The following is a 16,256-nucleotide window of genomic DNA, read 5'->3' as shown; positions in this document are numbered from 1 at the left end:
AATCTGGACAGTGCATCTGACATTGATAGGCTGAAAAGTAACATTATATTTTTTCAGAAAAACCAAGTATACCTGAGCGACTTGGAGTTACAAATGTCACCAAAGATAGTGTTTCACTTGCTTGGTTGAAGCCAGCACATGATGGAGGCAGTAGGATCACAAACTACCTTATAGAAGCTCTTGAAAAAGGCCAGCAAAAGTGGGCTAAATGTGCAGTTGTGAAGACCACACACCATGTTATACATGGTTTGAAAGAAAATGTTGACTATTTCTTCAGAGTATCTGCTGAAAATCAAGCTGGCCTAAGTGACCCGAAGGAAATGCTTCTACCGGTAACAGTTAAAGAACAACTCGGTAATTATTATTGATATTATAATGATGACATTCTGTAGTATGAGCAGCTATAATTTATGTGATTACTTGAAACAAAAAAGTATAAGCCTTTTTTTTAGTCCAGTAGCATTTTGGACTTTATGATTTACTCAGTGAACCAAAACTGCTATTTTTTTTACCATTATTTTCAGAGTCACCTGAAATTGACATGAAGAACTTTCCACACAACACTGTGTATGTTAGAGCTGGATCCAACCTTAAATTTGAAATCCCAATATCTGGCAAGCCACAGCCAAAAGTATCTTGGTCCAAAGATGGCATTCTTGTGAAGTCAACCATGAGATTTAACACTGAAATGACTACAGAAAGCATGATTGTGAACCTGAAAGAAAGTGTTGCTGGTGACGCTGGTCAATATGATATTACTGCTGCCAACTCCAGTGGAACAACAAAGTCATTTGTTAATATTGTAGTGCTCGACAGACCTGGACCTCCAGTGGGCCCTGTCAATATTACTGAGGTTACTGAAGATAGTGTAACACTGAGATGGCAACCACCAACTTTTGATGGTGGCAGTCAGGTAACAAATTATATTGTTTTGAAAAGAGAAACCAGCACTGCTGCTTGGTCAGAAGTGTCTGCTACTGCAGCAAGAAGTATAATCAAAGTCATGAAGCTGACTAATGGAGAGGAATACCAGTTCCGCATCAAAGCCGAGAACCGCTTTGGAATCAGTGACCATATTGACTCCAAATGTGTCACAGTCAAATTGCCATACAGTAAGTTGCTTACTGATGCAGCATACCAAGGAATAACATAATTATTGTTCATTTTATCTATATTTACACAGTTAACTGTATATTAACTATATTTTTCAGCAACACCTGGACCGCCATCTACTCCATGGGTAACTAATGTCACCAGAGAGAGTATAACAGTGGGCTGGCATGAGCCAGTTTCTGATGGTGGCAACCACGTGATTGGATATCATTTAGAAATGAAGGACAGAAACAGCATTTTATGGCAGAAAACTAACAAGACCATTATCCGTACAACACACATGAAGGTCACAAATATCAGTGCTGGACTTATCTACGAATTCCGTGTATATGCAGAAAATGCTGCAGGCATTGGCAAAGTCAGCCATCCTTCTGATCAAGTTCTTGCAATTGATGCTTGTGGTATGTATTCACCTAAATCGTCCTTGATTTCTTTTTGATCAGATGTAGAATTGCATTATTGCTTGGACAAAGCCAATATTTGCATATGTGATCGGATAATTAAATCTCAATGTACGTTTCTTTTTCAGAACCTCCAACATACATAAATGTAACAGATGTTACAAAGAGCTCTGTAAGCCTCAGTTGGAAAAAACCAGCTTATGATGGTGGCAGCAAGATCACTGGTTACATTGTTGAAAAACGTGATTTGCCAAATGGGAGATGGACAAAGGGCAGCTTTACAAATGTCATTGAGACTCAGTTTACTGTCTCAGGTTTGACTCAAGAGGCACAGTATGAATTCCGTATATTTGCGAAGAATGCAATTGGTTCTATAAGTAATCCATCTGAAGTTGTTGGACCTGTAACATGCCATGATACCTTTGGTAACTATTTTTCTTCTAACAATAATATATCTTCATATGAAGAATTATTTTTTTATAGCTAGTATTTCTAATAATATCACTATTATGATTTATAGGTGCACCTCAAGTTGACTTGCCAATGGAGTATATGGATATTGTCAAATTTAAGGCCGGTTCAGCCATAAAGATTAAAGTTGGCATCTCTGGCAAGCCTCTGCCATCCATTGAATGGTACAAAAATGGTAAAGAACTTGAGACAAGCGCTCAGGTCTTTATTGAAAACACAACTGACTCTGCAGCAGTAATAATTAAGGATGCCACTCGTATCAACAGTGGAGACTATGAAATCAAGCTTAAAAATCCCTTGGGCTCAGCATCAGCAACAATCAAATTAAAAGTACTAGGTATGCAGGTGTATTGTTTGCTAATAAACTGAAGTTTTTTTTTAGCTGTACATTTTTCAGAAATTACATGACTTTTTTTCCTCTGCTTCACAGACAAACCTGGACCCCCGGTTGGGCCTATAGAATTCAAGACTGTTACAGCTGAGAAGATCACAATCATGTGGGTTGCTCCAACAGATGATGGTGGTGCACCAGTCAACCACTATATCGTTGAAAAACGTGAGACAAGCCGAGTTGTATGGTCTCTCATTTCAGAAAAGTTGGAACATTCTATAATTTCAATACAGAATATCATTAAAGGCAATGAATATATATTCCGTGTTCGGGGTGTGAACAAATATGGTGTTGGTGATCCACTGGAATCTGATGCTGTCATTGCTAGGAATGCATTTGGTAAGATAACAGGACCAGTTGTTTCATTTTTCACTGAATGCTCTTCTTAATGGCTATATAAAGGTTAATTTTGAAACTTCTTTCAAATAGTTACACCCGGGCAGCCAACTATGCCTGAAGCTACCATGATAACTAAACAGACAATGACTGTCACCTGGCAGAGACCCACTGTTGATGGTGGCAATGAAATCAGTGGTTATATTTTGGAAAGACGTGAGAAAAAGAGTTTGCGATGGTTTAAGATCGTTAAGGAATCTATCCGTGACACCAGGCAAAAGGTTTCAGGCCTTACAGAAGAAAATGAGTATCAGTACCGAGTGTGTGCTATTAATGCAGCGGGAGCAGGCCCATTTTCCGAAACTTCTGATTTTTATAAAGCTATCGATCCAATTGGTATGTAAAAGTAATATGAAATATGTTGAAATTTTGTAAATATTAAGCAACAGGCAGCATACCTTTACATGTTCATATGTTCAAATATTCACATTTTTATTTGCAGACCAACCTGGCCAACCAACTAAACTGAAGATTGTGGACAGTACTAAATCTTCTATCACTCTTAACTGGACTAAACCTTTCTATGATGGAGGAAGCACAATAACAAGTTATATAGTTGAAAAGAGGGAAACTGATGAAGACCAATGGACAGTAGTTACTTCTAAGGGTGAAGTTAGAACTACAGAATATGTTGTGTCCCAATTGAAACATGGTGTAAACTACTATTTCCGTGTCAGTGCTGTTAATGTTGCTGGGCATGGAGAACCAATTGAAATGGCAGAACCTGTACAGGCTAAAGACATACTTGGTAAGTCAATAATATGTAGAATGCATTGAATATATATAACACATACATAAATGCAGGGAGCATGGTAAATAAGGTTGGTGAGTTGCAGGCACAAGTAGCCACATGGGATTATGATATTGTGGCAATAACGGAGACCTGGCTCAAACAACAGGGTGAATGGGCACTTAATATTCCTGGCTACAATGTATTCAGGAAAGATAGGGAAGGAAAAAAATGAGGGGCTGGGGATGGCAATTGATCAAAGATACTGTTACAGCACTAGAAAGGGCTGATGTACTTGAGGGTTCAAAGACAATTTGGTTAGAATTAAGGAACAACAGAGGAGCTATTACGCTGCTCGGCGTATACTAGCGGCCACCAAATAGTGGGAAGAAGATAGAGGAGCAAATTTGCAGGCAAACTGCAGAAAGGTGCAAGAACTTTAGAGTAGTGATAATAGGGGACATCAATTATCCTAATATAGACTTGGAAAATAACAATGTAAAGGGCAAAGAGGAGGAGGAATTCCTGAAATGTGTTCAAGAGAACTTTCTTGTTCAGTATGTTTCCATCCCAACGAGGAAGGAAGCAGTGCTGGATCTAGTTCTGGGGAATGAAGTGGGGGCGAGTGGGAGGGCATTTGGGAAACAGTGATCACAATATCATTATGTTTAGAGTAGTTATGGAAAAGGACAAGGTTAAATCAAATACTCAACTGGAGGAGGGCTAATTCTGTCAGTAAATTGAAAAGGGATCTGGCCCAGGTGGATTGGAATTAAAGATTGGCAGTTAGAACAGTAAATGAGCAATGGGAGTCCTTCAAAGAGGAGATAGTTTGGGTACAGACTAGACACATTCCCATGAGGGGGAAAGGAAGGGAATCCAAAGCCAGAGCTCCCTGGATGACTAAAGATATGGAGATTAAAATGGAACAGAAAAAGGAGGCTTATGATAAATGTTGGGTTCATAATTCAGTAGAGAACCAAGCTGAATACAAAAAGTACAGGGGAGAACTGAAAAAGGAAATAAGAGGGGCAGAGAGAGTGTATGAGAATAGATTAGTGGATAACATAAAAGTGAACTCAAAGGTTTTTTATAAACATATAAATAGTAAAATGGTAGTCAAAGGAAGGGTGGGGTCGATTAGGGACCAAAAAGGAGATCGTCTTGTGGAGGCAGAGGGCATGGCTGAGGTACTAAATGAATACGTTGCATCTGTCTTCACAGAGGAGACAGATGCCAATGTCACAATAAAGGAGGAGATAGTAGAGAAATTGGATAGGATAAAAATAAAGAGGAGGTTCTAAAAAGGTTGGCAGCGCTCAAAGTAGAAAAGTCACCCGGTCCGGATGGGATGCATCCTAGGTTGCTCAGGGAAGTAAAGGTGGAAATTGCGGAGGCTCTGGCCACAATCTTCCAATCCTCTTAGATATAGGGACGGTGCCAGAGGACTGGAGAATTGCAGGATTGCAATGTTCAAAAAAGTTGATAGGCTGACTAGCCTATAATTTCCAGGTTTATCCCTAACGTCAGTGGAGGGAAAACTTTCAGAGATAATCCGGGACAAAATTAATTGGCACTGGGAAAAATATGGGTTAATAAATAAAAGCCAGCACAGATTTGTTAAAGGCAAATTGTGTTTGACTAACTTGATTGAATTCTTTGATGAAGTAATGGAGAGGGTTGATATGCATATGGACTTTCAAAAGGCGTTTGATAAAGTACCACATATTAGGCTTGTTAGCAAAATTGAAGTCCATGGGATTGAAGGGGCAATTGCTGCGTGGATACGAAATTGGCTGAGGGACAGAAAGCAGAGAGTAGTGGTGAACGGTTGTTTTTCAGACTTGAGGGAAGTGTGCAGTGGTGTCCCCTAGGGCTCGGTGTTGGGACCACTCTTTTAGATATATATTAATGACCTGGACTTGGGTATACAGAGCATAATTTCAAAGTTTGCAGATGACACGAAACTCGGAAATGTAGTAGAGTGAGAAGGATAGTAACAGACTTCAGGAGAACATAGACAGACTGGTGAAATAGGCAGACACATGGCAGATGAAATTTAATGCAGAGAAGTGTGAAGTGATTCATTTTGGTAGGAAGAATGAAGAGAGACAATATAATAACAACAAAAACTTGCATTTATACAGTGCCTTTAATGTACTAAAACGTTCCAAGGCACTTCACAGGAGCGATTATCGAACTAAAATTTGACACTGAGCCACACAAGGAGATATTAGGACAGGTGACCAAAAGCTTGGCCAAAGAGGTATGTTTTGAACAGCGTTTTAAAGAAAGAGAGAGGTGGAGAAGTTATGGGAGGTAATTCCAGAGCTTAGGGCCTAGGCAGCTGAAGGCATGGCCGCCAAAGGTGGAGCGATTAAAATCGGGGATGCACAAGAGACAAGAATTGGAGGAGCGCAGAGATCTCGGAGGGTTGTAGGGCTGGAGAAGGTTACAGAGTTAGGGACGGGCGAGACCATGGAGGGATTTGAAAACAAAGATGGGAATTTTAAAAACGAGGTGTTCCCGTATTGGGAGCAAGTGTAGATCAGCGAGCACAAGGGTGATGGGTGAATAGGACTTGGTGCGAGTTAGGAAATGGGCAGCTGAGTTTTGGATGAGCTCAAGTTTATGGAGTGTGGAAGATGGGAAACTGGCCAGGAGAGCATTGGAATAGTCAAATCTAGAGGTAACAAAGGCATGGATGAGGGTTTCAGCAGCAGATGAGCTGAGACAGGGACGGAAATGCGCGATGTTACGGAGGTGGAAGTAGGCGGTCATGGTGATGGAGCGGATATGTGGTCAGAAGCTCATCTCCACTTAGGGTCAAATAGGATGCCAAGGTTGCGAACAGTCTGGTTCAGCCTCAAGACAGTGGCCAGGAAGAGGGATGGAGTCGGTGGCTAGGGAACGGTGTTTGTGGCGGAGACCGAAGAAAATGGCTTCGGTCTTCCCAATATTTAGTTGGAGAAAATATTTGCTCATCCAGTACTGGATGTCAGACAAGCAGTGTGACAAATCAGAGACAGTGGAGGGGTTGAGGGAGGTGGTGGTGAGGTAGAGCTGGGTGCCGTCAGCATACATGTGGAACCTGACATTCACATAAACTAAATTATTCAATTTTAAAGGGGTGCAGGAACAGAGAGACCTGGGGGTGTACATACACAAGTCTTTGAAGGTGACAGGACAAGTTGAGAAAGCTGTTCAAAAGGCATATGGGATCCTTGGCTTTATAAATAGAGGCATAGAGTACAAAACCAAAGAAGTTTTGCTAAACCTTTATAAAACACTGGTTAGGCCCCAGCTGGAGTATTGTGTCCAATTGTGGGCACCACACTTTAGGAAGGACGTCAAGGCTTAAGAGAAGGTGCAGAGGAGATTTTACTAGAATGGTAGCAGGGATGAAAGTCTTCAGTTACGTGGAGAGACTAGTGAACCTGGGTTTTTTCTCCTTAGAGCAGAGAAGGTTAAGGGGAGATTTGATAGAGGTGTTCAAAATTATGAATGGTAAATGTTTCTAGTGACAGAAGAGTTGTTAACCAGAGGGCACAGATTTAAGGTAATTGGCAAAAGAACTAGAGGTAACAGGAGGAAAAAACATTTTACGCAGCATGAAAGGGTGCTGGAAGCATACTCAATAACAACTTTCAAAAGGGAATTGGATAAATACTTGAAGTGGGAAAATTTCCGGGGCTATGGGGAAAGAGTAGGGGAGTGGGACTAATTGGATAAGTGTTTCAAAGAGCTGGCACAGGCATGATGGGCTGAATGGTCTTCTTCTGTGCTGTATCATTCTATGATTCTAAAGGGTATTCCCTAACATATATATAAACATTTATATTCTACAGAAGAGCCCGAGATTGACCTTGATGTTGCACTCAGAACTTCTATAACAGCAAAAACAGGCGAAAATGTAGAAATTATGATACCTTTCAAAGGCCGTCCTACTCCAGATGTCACTTGGAGAAAGGGTGAGATAAATATAAACACCGATGAAAGATATGTCATCCACAATACCGAGTCATCTACAGTTCTCACTATTCCTGAGGTCAACCGTGAAGATACCAGCAAGTATGTTTTGACAATTGAAAATGGTGTCGGGGAACCCAAATCAACATTTGTAAATGTAAAAGTCCTTGATTCTCCTGGACCTTGTCAGAAGTTACATATTAAGCATGTAACCAGAAGCACTGTCACATTACTTTGGGAGCCACCTCTTATTAATGGTGGTGCTGAAATTGTCAATTATGTCATTGAAAAGAGAGATGCAACAAAGAGAGCCTGGTCAAATGTCACAACTAAATGTTCCAGCACAATGTTTAAGATTACCAACTTGTCAGAAAAGAGCTCATTCTTTTTCCGAGTACTAGCAGAGAATGAGAATGGATTGGGTGAGCCATGTGAGACTTCAGAACCAGTGAAAGCCACTGAAGTACCAGGGCCAGTCAAAGATGTTGCGATGAAAGACTCAACAAAGTCTTCTGTTGTGTTACATTGGAACAAACCTGACTATGATGGAGGTAGTATAATTACAGAATATGTAATTGAAAAGAAATTGAAAGAGGAACAAGAATGGTCACATGCTGGAACTTGCAAGGTCGGTGCATTTGAAATTACTAAATTAAAGGAGTTAGCAGTAATGGAATTCCGAGTGTTCGCTAAAAATGAAAAAGGATTAAGTGATGGTGTTATTACTGGACCTATCACTGTGAAAGATTATGTCATTACACCTGAAGCAGACTTATCTGAAATACCAGGAGGACAAATTAGTGTAAGAATTGGACACAATGTACACATTGAACTGCCGTACAAAGGTAAACCACGACCAGCTATCCAGTGGCAGAAAGACAATATTCTGTTAAAAGAAAGTGAACAAATACGGTACAAGAAAACAGAAAACAAAGTCACTTTAAGTATTAAGAATGTCAAGAAAGAACACAGTGGGAAGTACACCTTAATCCTTGATAATGCAATTTCCAGAAAGTCATTCAGCTTTACTATAATTACACTCGGTCCTCCAGCGAAGCCTAAAGGACCAATTAGATTTGATGAAATCAAATCTGATAGTGCCATAATTTCATGGGATGCCCCTGAAGATGATGGAGGAAGTGAGATTACTTGTTATAGTGTTGAAAAGCGTGAAACTTCACAAACCAATTGGAAACTGGTTTGCTCTAGTGTGGCCAGAAGATCTTTTAAGGTTACCAAACTGGTCAAAGATTCAGAGTATCAATTTAGAATTTGTGCTGAAAATAGATATGGAGTAAGTCAACCACTTAATTCAATGGCTGTTTTAGCAAAACATCAATTCAGGCCTCCTGGACCACCTGGAAAGCCTGTTGTATACAATATCACTTGTGATGGTATGACAATCTCATGGGATGCACCAGTATATGATGGTGGTTCAGAAGTCACTGGTTATTATGTTGAGAAGAAAGAAAGAAACAGCATCTTATGGCAAAAGGCCAACACAATAGCTATTTCTGGCAGAGATTACCGAATTACAGGACTTATTGAGGGCCTGGACTATCAATTCCGCGTTTATTCTGAAAACAGTGTTGGATTGAGCCCGGTCAGCGAGACAAGCAAATTCACTTTGGCTGTCTCACCAGTTGGTAAGTAATTTATTCCTGAAAAGTATAATAATGAAGTCATCTTTGTGCTTAATTCTACTTGTATCAAAACATAAAAGCCAATATTGACTAATTGTATATTTTTTTCATCAGATCCACCTGGTACACCAGATTATATTGATGTAACACGAGAAACTGTAACGCTTAAATGGGATCCACCACAACGTGATGGTGGAAGTAAGATTGTGGCTTATAGTGTTGAAAAGCGGCAAGGAGGTGGGCGATGGCTGCGGTGCAACTTTATTGATATTACTGAATGCCAATATACAGCATCAGGTCTTAGCCCTGGTGATCGTTATGAATTCCGTATAATTGCTAGAAATGCAGTTGGAACAGTCAGTCCACCTTCTCAGTCATCGGGACACATCATGACAAGAGATGAAAACAGTAAGTACTAAAAACAAAGCTATGTTATATATGGTTGGCCTTTATCTCAGCGGGACTGGAATGCAAAGGGGTGGAAGTTATGCTAAAGTTATATAAAGCTATGGTTAGACCCCATTTAGAGTATTGCGTTCAGTTCTGGGCACCGCACCTGAGGAAGGACATATTGGCCCTGGAGAGGGTGCAGCACAGATTCACCAAAATGATACCGGGGCTAAAAGGGTTAAATTATGAGGACAGGTTGCATAGACAAGGCTTGTATTCCCTTGAGTATAGAAGATTAAAGGGTGATCTAATTGAGGTGTTTGAGATGATTAAAGGAATTGATAGGGTAGGTAGAAAACTATTTCCTCTGGTGGGGGAGTCCAGATCAAGGGGGCATAACCTTAGAATTAGAGCTAGGCCTTTCAGGGGAGATGTCAGGAAGCATTTCTTCACACAAAGGGTAGTGGAAATCTGGAACTCTCTTCCCCAAAAAGCTGCAGAGGCTGGGTCAATTAAAAATTTCAAAATTGAGATTTATAGAATTTTGTTAGGCAATAGTATTAAGGGTTACGGAACCAAGGCAGCCAAATGGAGTTAAGATACCGATCAGCCATGATCTAATTGAATGGTGGAACAGGATCGAGGGGCTAAATGGCCTACTCCTGTTCCTATGTTCTTACGTTTTTATGGTAGATAGTTGTTATGTCTTTGAATTGTTAACTTAGTAATTACTCAATTCTTTTTTTCATAGTATCGCCATCAATTGAATTTGGTGCTGAACACTTTGAAGGCATGACTGTAAAATCTGGTGAGAGTATTCGACTCAAGGCACATATCAAAGGCCGCCCATTACCACAGGTGATCTGGTATAAAGATGGAAAGGAAATTGATAAGAAATTGATGGTAGATATCACCAATGTTATTGGGTCTAGTTCTGTCTTTGTTAGAGACTGCAACCGAGATCATCGCGGTATATACACAGTGGAAGCCAAGAATGCTTCAGGCAGCAGGAAAGCTGACATTCATATCAGAGTTCAAGGTATTTGGAGGAAATTGACAACTTAAGTACCTACTTTAATTTCTCAGTTGCTTGTTCACTGTTCTTAGTAGTATGAATACTTTAATTCCTATTAGATCACTTGCTGGATACTAACAGTTCTGATTTTGTTTAGATACTCCTGGACCACCAGTTGGACCAATTCGATTTAGCAACATTACTGGAGAGAAACTTACATTGTGGTGGATTCCACCAGATAATGATGGCTGTGCTGCCATTAACTACTATGTAATTGAGAAACGAGAGACAAGTCGACTTGCATGGGCATTAGTCACTGATAAATGTGAAGCCTGCTCATACACTGTCACCAAACTGATTAAGGGGAATGAGTACCAGTTCCGTATCTCAGCTATCAACAAATTTGGCACTGGCAAACCAATAGATTCAGAGCCAGTTATTGCACAGATACAATACAGTACGTGTGTTTCATAATTTATAATTTATAGTAATTAATAGTTTACCCCAAACTTTTGTCAAACCTTTACCAGTCCTAACTAGTTAACTGTTTTTGATTTCACAGCTGAACCTGATGCACCTGGCACTCCAGAATCAACTAATGTTTCAGGAGAAACTATCACACTTACTTGGTCAAGGCCAAGATCAGATGGAGGAAATGAAATTAAGCACTATATCCTTGAGCGGCGTGAGAAGAAGAGTATGCGTTGGGTCAAAGTTTCTAGTAAGAGAGCCATTACTGAAACCAGATTCAGAGTAACTAATCTCACAGAAGGAAATGAATATGAATTCCGTGTCATGGCTGAAAATGATGCTGGAGTGGGTGCCTCAAGTGATACTTCTAGACTTATTAAGTGTAGAGAACCTGTTAATCCACCAGGTCCTCCTACAGTTGTCAGAGTCACAGATACAACAAAGACATCTGTAAGTTTGGAATGGACTCAGCCTGTCTTTCATGGAGGCATGCAAATTATTGGCTACATAATCGAAATGTGCAAAGCTAGTCTTGAAGATTGGAATAAGGTTAACGTCGAAGCATGTGTCAACACCAAATACACAGTTACTGACTTGGAACCTGGTGAAGAGTATAAATTCCGTGTCTGTGCTGTTAATGGTGCAGGAAAAGGAGACAGCTGTGAAATTTCTGTTCCGGTACAAGCTACAGATAGGTTAACCCCACCTGAAATTGATATTGATGCCAGTTTCAAACAAATTCATATTGTTAGAGCTGGTGGTACAATTTGCCTGCATACTGCCTTCCAAGGCAGACCAGTTCCTGTTGCCACTTGGGGAAAAGCAGATTCGTCCATTGGGCTACATGTCCACATTAATACAACAGATACAAGCAGCATATTAACGGTGGAAAACTGCAATAGGTATGATGCTGGAAAATATACTCTTACTCTGGAAAACAGCAGTGGTAGCAAATCTATTACATTCACTGTTAAGGTACAAGACACTCCAGGTCCACCAGGACCAATAACCTTCAAAGATGTTACGAGAGGTTCTGTTACATTAATGTGGGATGCTCCAGTTCACGATGGAGGTTCACGTATTCATCATTATGTCATAGAGAAGCGTGAAGCCAGTAGGCGTAGCTGGCAAGAAATCAGCGGAAAATGCACCCGACAGATCTTTAGGGCACAAGAACTTGCAGAAGCAGTGCCATACGTCTTCCGTGTCATGGCAGAAAATGAATATGGTCTTGGTGTGCCATATGAAACGTTAGAGCCTATTGTAGCCACCGAGGAGCCAGCACCACCTAAGAGACTAGATATTGTTGACACAGGCAGAACCTATGCTGTCTTGGCTTGGATGAAACCAGAGCATGATGGTGGTAGTCATATTACTGGTTATCGAGTGGAGATGAAGCAGAAAGGTTCAGATCACTGGGTTGAAGATGGTCAAACCAAACTCCTTACTCTTAAAGTTGATGGGCTTGTTGAAAATACAGAGTATGAGTTCCGTGTCAGTGCTAAGAATGATGCTGGCTACAGTGAACCAAGGGAAGCGTTTTCATCTGTTATTATTAAGGAACCACAGATAGAGCCTAAAGCAGATTTAGCTGGAATCACCAATCAAATTATCACCTGCAAAACAGGAAGTAGTTTTACTATAGATGTGCCTATTAGTGGACGTCCAGCTCCTAAGGTAATGTGGAAACTTGAGGAGATGAGATTGAAGGAAACTGCTAGAGTCAGTATCAAAACAACAAAAGAGAGAACAACACTGACTGTGAAAGACAGTATGAGAGGTGACTCTGGCAAATATTACTTAACACTTGAAAACACAGCAGGAGTCAAGACCTTTACTGTAACTGTTAATGTTATTGGTCGACCAGGTCCAGTTACTGGCCCTGTAGGCATCTCATCCGTTTCTGCAGAGTCATGTGTATTATCATGGACAGAGCCCGAAGATGATGGTGGCACTGAAATCACCAACTACATTGTAGAAAAACGTGAGTCTGGTACTACAGCGTGGCACCTCATCAATTCCAGTGTAAAACGTACTCAGATTAAAGTTACTCACCTGACAAAGTATATGGAATACAGCTTCCGGGTCTGTGCAGAGAACAGATTTGGTGTTAGCAAACCATTGGAATCAGCGTCTGTGGTTGCTGAACATCCATTTGGTAAGTGAAAAAATTTAATCTGTTATTTGATAATGCATATGACTAAACATATACATATAGGGTGAAATCTGAGAAAACTTACTGATTGTGTTTTACGTATATACTGTAGTTCCACCAAGCCCACCTACCAGGCCAGAAGTTTATATTGTATCTGCCAATGCTATATCTATCCGATGGGAAGAACCATACCATGATGGTGGCAGCAAAGTTACAGGCTACTGGATTGAGAAGAAAGAACGGAACAGCATTCTCTGGGTGAAAGAAAACAAAATACCATGTATTGATTGCCATTACAAAATATCTACTCTAGTGGAAGGCTTGGAATACCAGTTTAGAGTTTATGGAATGAATACTGCTGGCTTGAGTAAAGCCAGTGAAGCTTCTAGACTAGTAATGGCTCAGAATCCTGTTGGTAAGTACATACATAAGTATAAGAAAAGAGATTATATATTATGCAATTATACTTTTTTATATTTGCAAATAGTTACAAATTTCAACTGAAATTTAAATTTACTTTTGTTTAAATTTATAAAGATCCTCCAGGTCGACCAGAAATAACAGATGTTGATAGGTCTTCAGTTTCAATGAAATGGACTGTACCATTTTATGATGGTGGAAGTAAGATTATTGGATACATCGTGGAACGCAAACCTTATAATGAAGCTGGAGATGGTCGCTGGCTTAAGTGCAACTACACCTCTATCTCAGATACCTTCTACACTGTTACAGGACTCAGTGAAGCAGAGGTTTATGAATTCCGTGTTTTAGCTAAGAATGCAAGTGGAGTAATTAGTATACCATCTGAATCAACAGGACCTGTCACTTGTAAAGATGAATATGGTATGCTAAAGTCAGAAATACATCATAAATCTATAAATGGTTTTAACTTCCTATTGAAACAAAACAAGTCTCTTTTTAAAGGTTATTTATTACTTTTTATTCATGTTTACAGTACCACCCAAAGCTGAACTAGACAGTAGGCTACTTGGAGAAATGGTTACTATAAGAGCTGGATCAGACCTTGTGCTTGATGCCTTCATTGGTGGGAAACCTGACCCTAAGGTCCATTGGTCTATGGGAGATAAAGAACTGGAGCTTTGTGAAAAGATCTCTCTACAGTACACTAATAAGCGTGCTGTTGCCATTATCAAGTTCTGTGACAGAAATGATACTGGAAGATATACACTAACTGTGAGAAATCCAAGTGGAACTAAGACTGTATCTGTAAATGTTAAAGTGCTAGGTAAGTTTTCTGTTACAAAATGTACTAAATATTTTTTGAATTATACTTCAAGTTAAAAGATATGTACAGGCTAAATTTGTGTCTTAACTTTATGTTTCAAACTCTTTAGATTCACCAGGACCATGTGATGGTTCACTTATCATCAGCAGATTAACTGAAGAGAAATGCACTTTGTCATGGAATATGCCAAAGGAAGATGGTGGAGCAGAGATTACACACTATATTGTGGAGAGACGGGAGACAAGCAGACTTAACTGGGTAATCGTTGAAGCTGAGTGCAAGACTCTTTCCACTGTAGTTACAAGACTTATAAAGAACAATGAATACATTTTTAGAATAAGAGCGGTTAACAAATATGGACCTGGTGTTCCACTGGAGTCTGAACCTGCCATAGCCAGAAACTCATTCAGTAAGTACTATGTGATAAGTTTCTTTTATATTTGCAAAATACTGTTATTCATCTTAGTAAAGTAATAGCAAAGGTATTACTGAAATCTAATGCACTTCAATTTGTTGTAAATAGTCATCCCATCACCACCTGGTGAACCAGAGGTTGTTGCGATTGGAAAAGAGCACATCATCATCCAATGGTTGAAACCTGAAACTGATGGTGGAACTGAAATCAGTAACTATCTTGTGGATAAACGTGAAAAACGAAGTGTACGTTGGACTCGAGTCAACAAAGATTTTACTATATATGATACCAGACTCAAAGTTACAAATCTAATGGAGAGCTGTGAGTACCAGTTCCGTGTTACAGCAGTAAATGCAGCTGGTAATAGTGAGCCAAGTGAATCGTCACATTATGTCCTATGCCAAGAACCCACATGTAAGTATTAGATTTTTAATAAATATTTTAAGTTTCTTATAATTGAAAACCTAGACAAATCCTTATGAACTTAATCTATTTAAATTAAATAACAGATACACCTGGAGTACCTTCAGCACCAAGAGTTGTGGATACAACTAAGCACAGCATCAGCCTAGCATGGACGAGACCCATGTATGATGGTGGTTCTAATATTATTGGCTATGTTCTTGAAATGAAAGAGGAAAGCACGGAACAGTGGTATAGAGCACATACTACAGCCAACTTAAAAAATGCTGAATATACCATTACAGCTCTTACAACGAGCAAGAAGTACTATTTCAGAGTTGCTTCTGTCAATATTAATGGAATGAGTGAATACAGTGAGTCATCTGCTGAAATTGAAGCAGTAGACAAAATAGGTAAGTGGAATTATATAGGGATTTCATATAGTTTTGCAATCCTTTACACTTTTCTGACAGGATATCTCTAATATTGGAATAAAATGTGCATATCTGGTACTGAAAATATATTAGTAATAAATTATAACTGGAAAGCAATCTAAAACAGACAACTTTACAGTCCTGGGAAATAATCAGTGACATTTTTGATTGTTGATAACTTCTTGAAGATTTTATTATTAGAGGATTGTAACTTGTTTTTTATCTCTATTGCATAAATACTTTTTATTTTTCTAGAACTGCCAGACCTTGAGCTTGCAGATGATCTCAAAAAGACTGTCACTGTTAGAGCTGGTGGCTCACTCCGCTTAATGGTCTCAGTAGCAGGGAGACCTACTCCAGTACTAACCTGGAGTAAACCTGGTGTTGACCTCCGCAGTCGTGGTTTTATTGATATTACAGATTCTTACACACTGCTAGTAATTGACAAGGTGAATCGCTATGATGCTGGAAAATATACCATTGAGGCTGAAAACCCATCAGGCAAGAAGTCAGCGACTGTAGTTGTCAAAGTATATGGTATGTGAAACAAAATATTTTCAATCTTTTGTTCCTGTTGTCGTTTCTTCTAGATATTTTAAAGCATAAGATAAAAA

At 39.6% G+C, this 16,256-nt stretch overlaps 1 protein-coding gene across 16 annotated transcripts in view; it reads left to right on the top strand.

Annotated features, from left to right (window-relative positions):
* ttn.2 (titin, tandem duplicate 2) overlaps window positions 1-16,256 on the top strand; it is a 373,025-nt gene that overhangs the window by 328,113 nt on the left and 28,656 nt on the right. For all 16 annotated transcript variants that reach the window (XM_067987638.1, XM_067987650.1, XM_067987647.1 and 13 more), the window contains 20 exons: window positions 58-354; window positions 525-1,112; window positions 1,212-1,514; window positions 1,643-1,939; window positions 2,035-2,322; window positions 2,416-2,715; window positions 2,806-3,108; window positions 3,215-3,520; window positions 7,351-9,117; window positions 9,229-9,522; window positions 10,256-10,543; window positions 10,677-10,976; window positions 11,082-13,148; window positions 13,258-13,560; window positions 13,683-13,988; window positions 14,101-14,391; window positions 14,501-14,800; window positions 14,915-15,220; window positions 15,316-15,621; window positions 15,898-16,179. In XM_067987638.1, coding sequence (XP_067843739.1) covers window positions 58-354; window positions 525-1,112; window positions 1,212-1,514; window positions 1,643-1,939; window positions 2,035-2,322; window positions 2,416-2,715; window positions 2,806-3,108; window positions 3,215-3,520; window positions 7,351-9,117; window positions 9,229-9,522; window positions 10,256-10,543; window positions 10,677-10,976; window positions 11,082-13,148; window positions 13,258-13,560; window positions 13,683-13,988; window positions 14,101-14,391; window positions 14,501-14,800; window positions 14,915-15,220; window positions 15,316-15,621; window positions 15,898-16,179 — 9,492 coding nt within the window. The remainder of the gene's footprint in view (window positions 1-57; window positions 355-524; window positions 1,113-1,211; window positions 1,515-1,642; window positions 1,940-2,034; window positions 2,323-2,415; window positions 2,716-2,805; window positions 3,109-3,214; window positions 3,521-7,350; window positions 9,118-9,228; window positions 9,523-10,255; window positions 10,544-10,676; window positions 10,977-11,081; window positions 13,149-13,257; window positions 13,561-13,682; window positions 13,989-14,100; window positions 14,392-14,500; window positions 14,801-14,914; window positions 15,221-15,315; window positions 15,622-15,897; window positions 16,180-16,256) is intronic.

Source organism: Heptranchias perlo, chromosome 7 (genome assembly GCF_035084215.1).
Source record: "Heptranchias perlo isolate sHepPer1 chromosome 7, sHepPer1.hap1, whole genome shotgun sequence".
NCBI lineage: Eukaryota > Metazoa > Chordata > Chondrichthyes > Hexanchiformes > Hexanchidae > Heptranchias > Heptranchias perlo.
The sequence above is the reverse complement of the archived record's forward strand: the minus strand, read 5'-3'. Positions and strand labels throughout refer to the sequence as shown.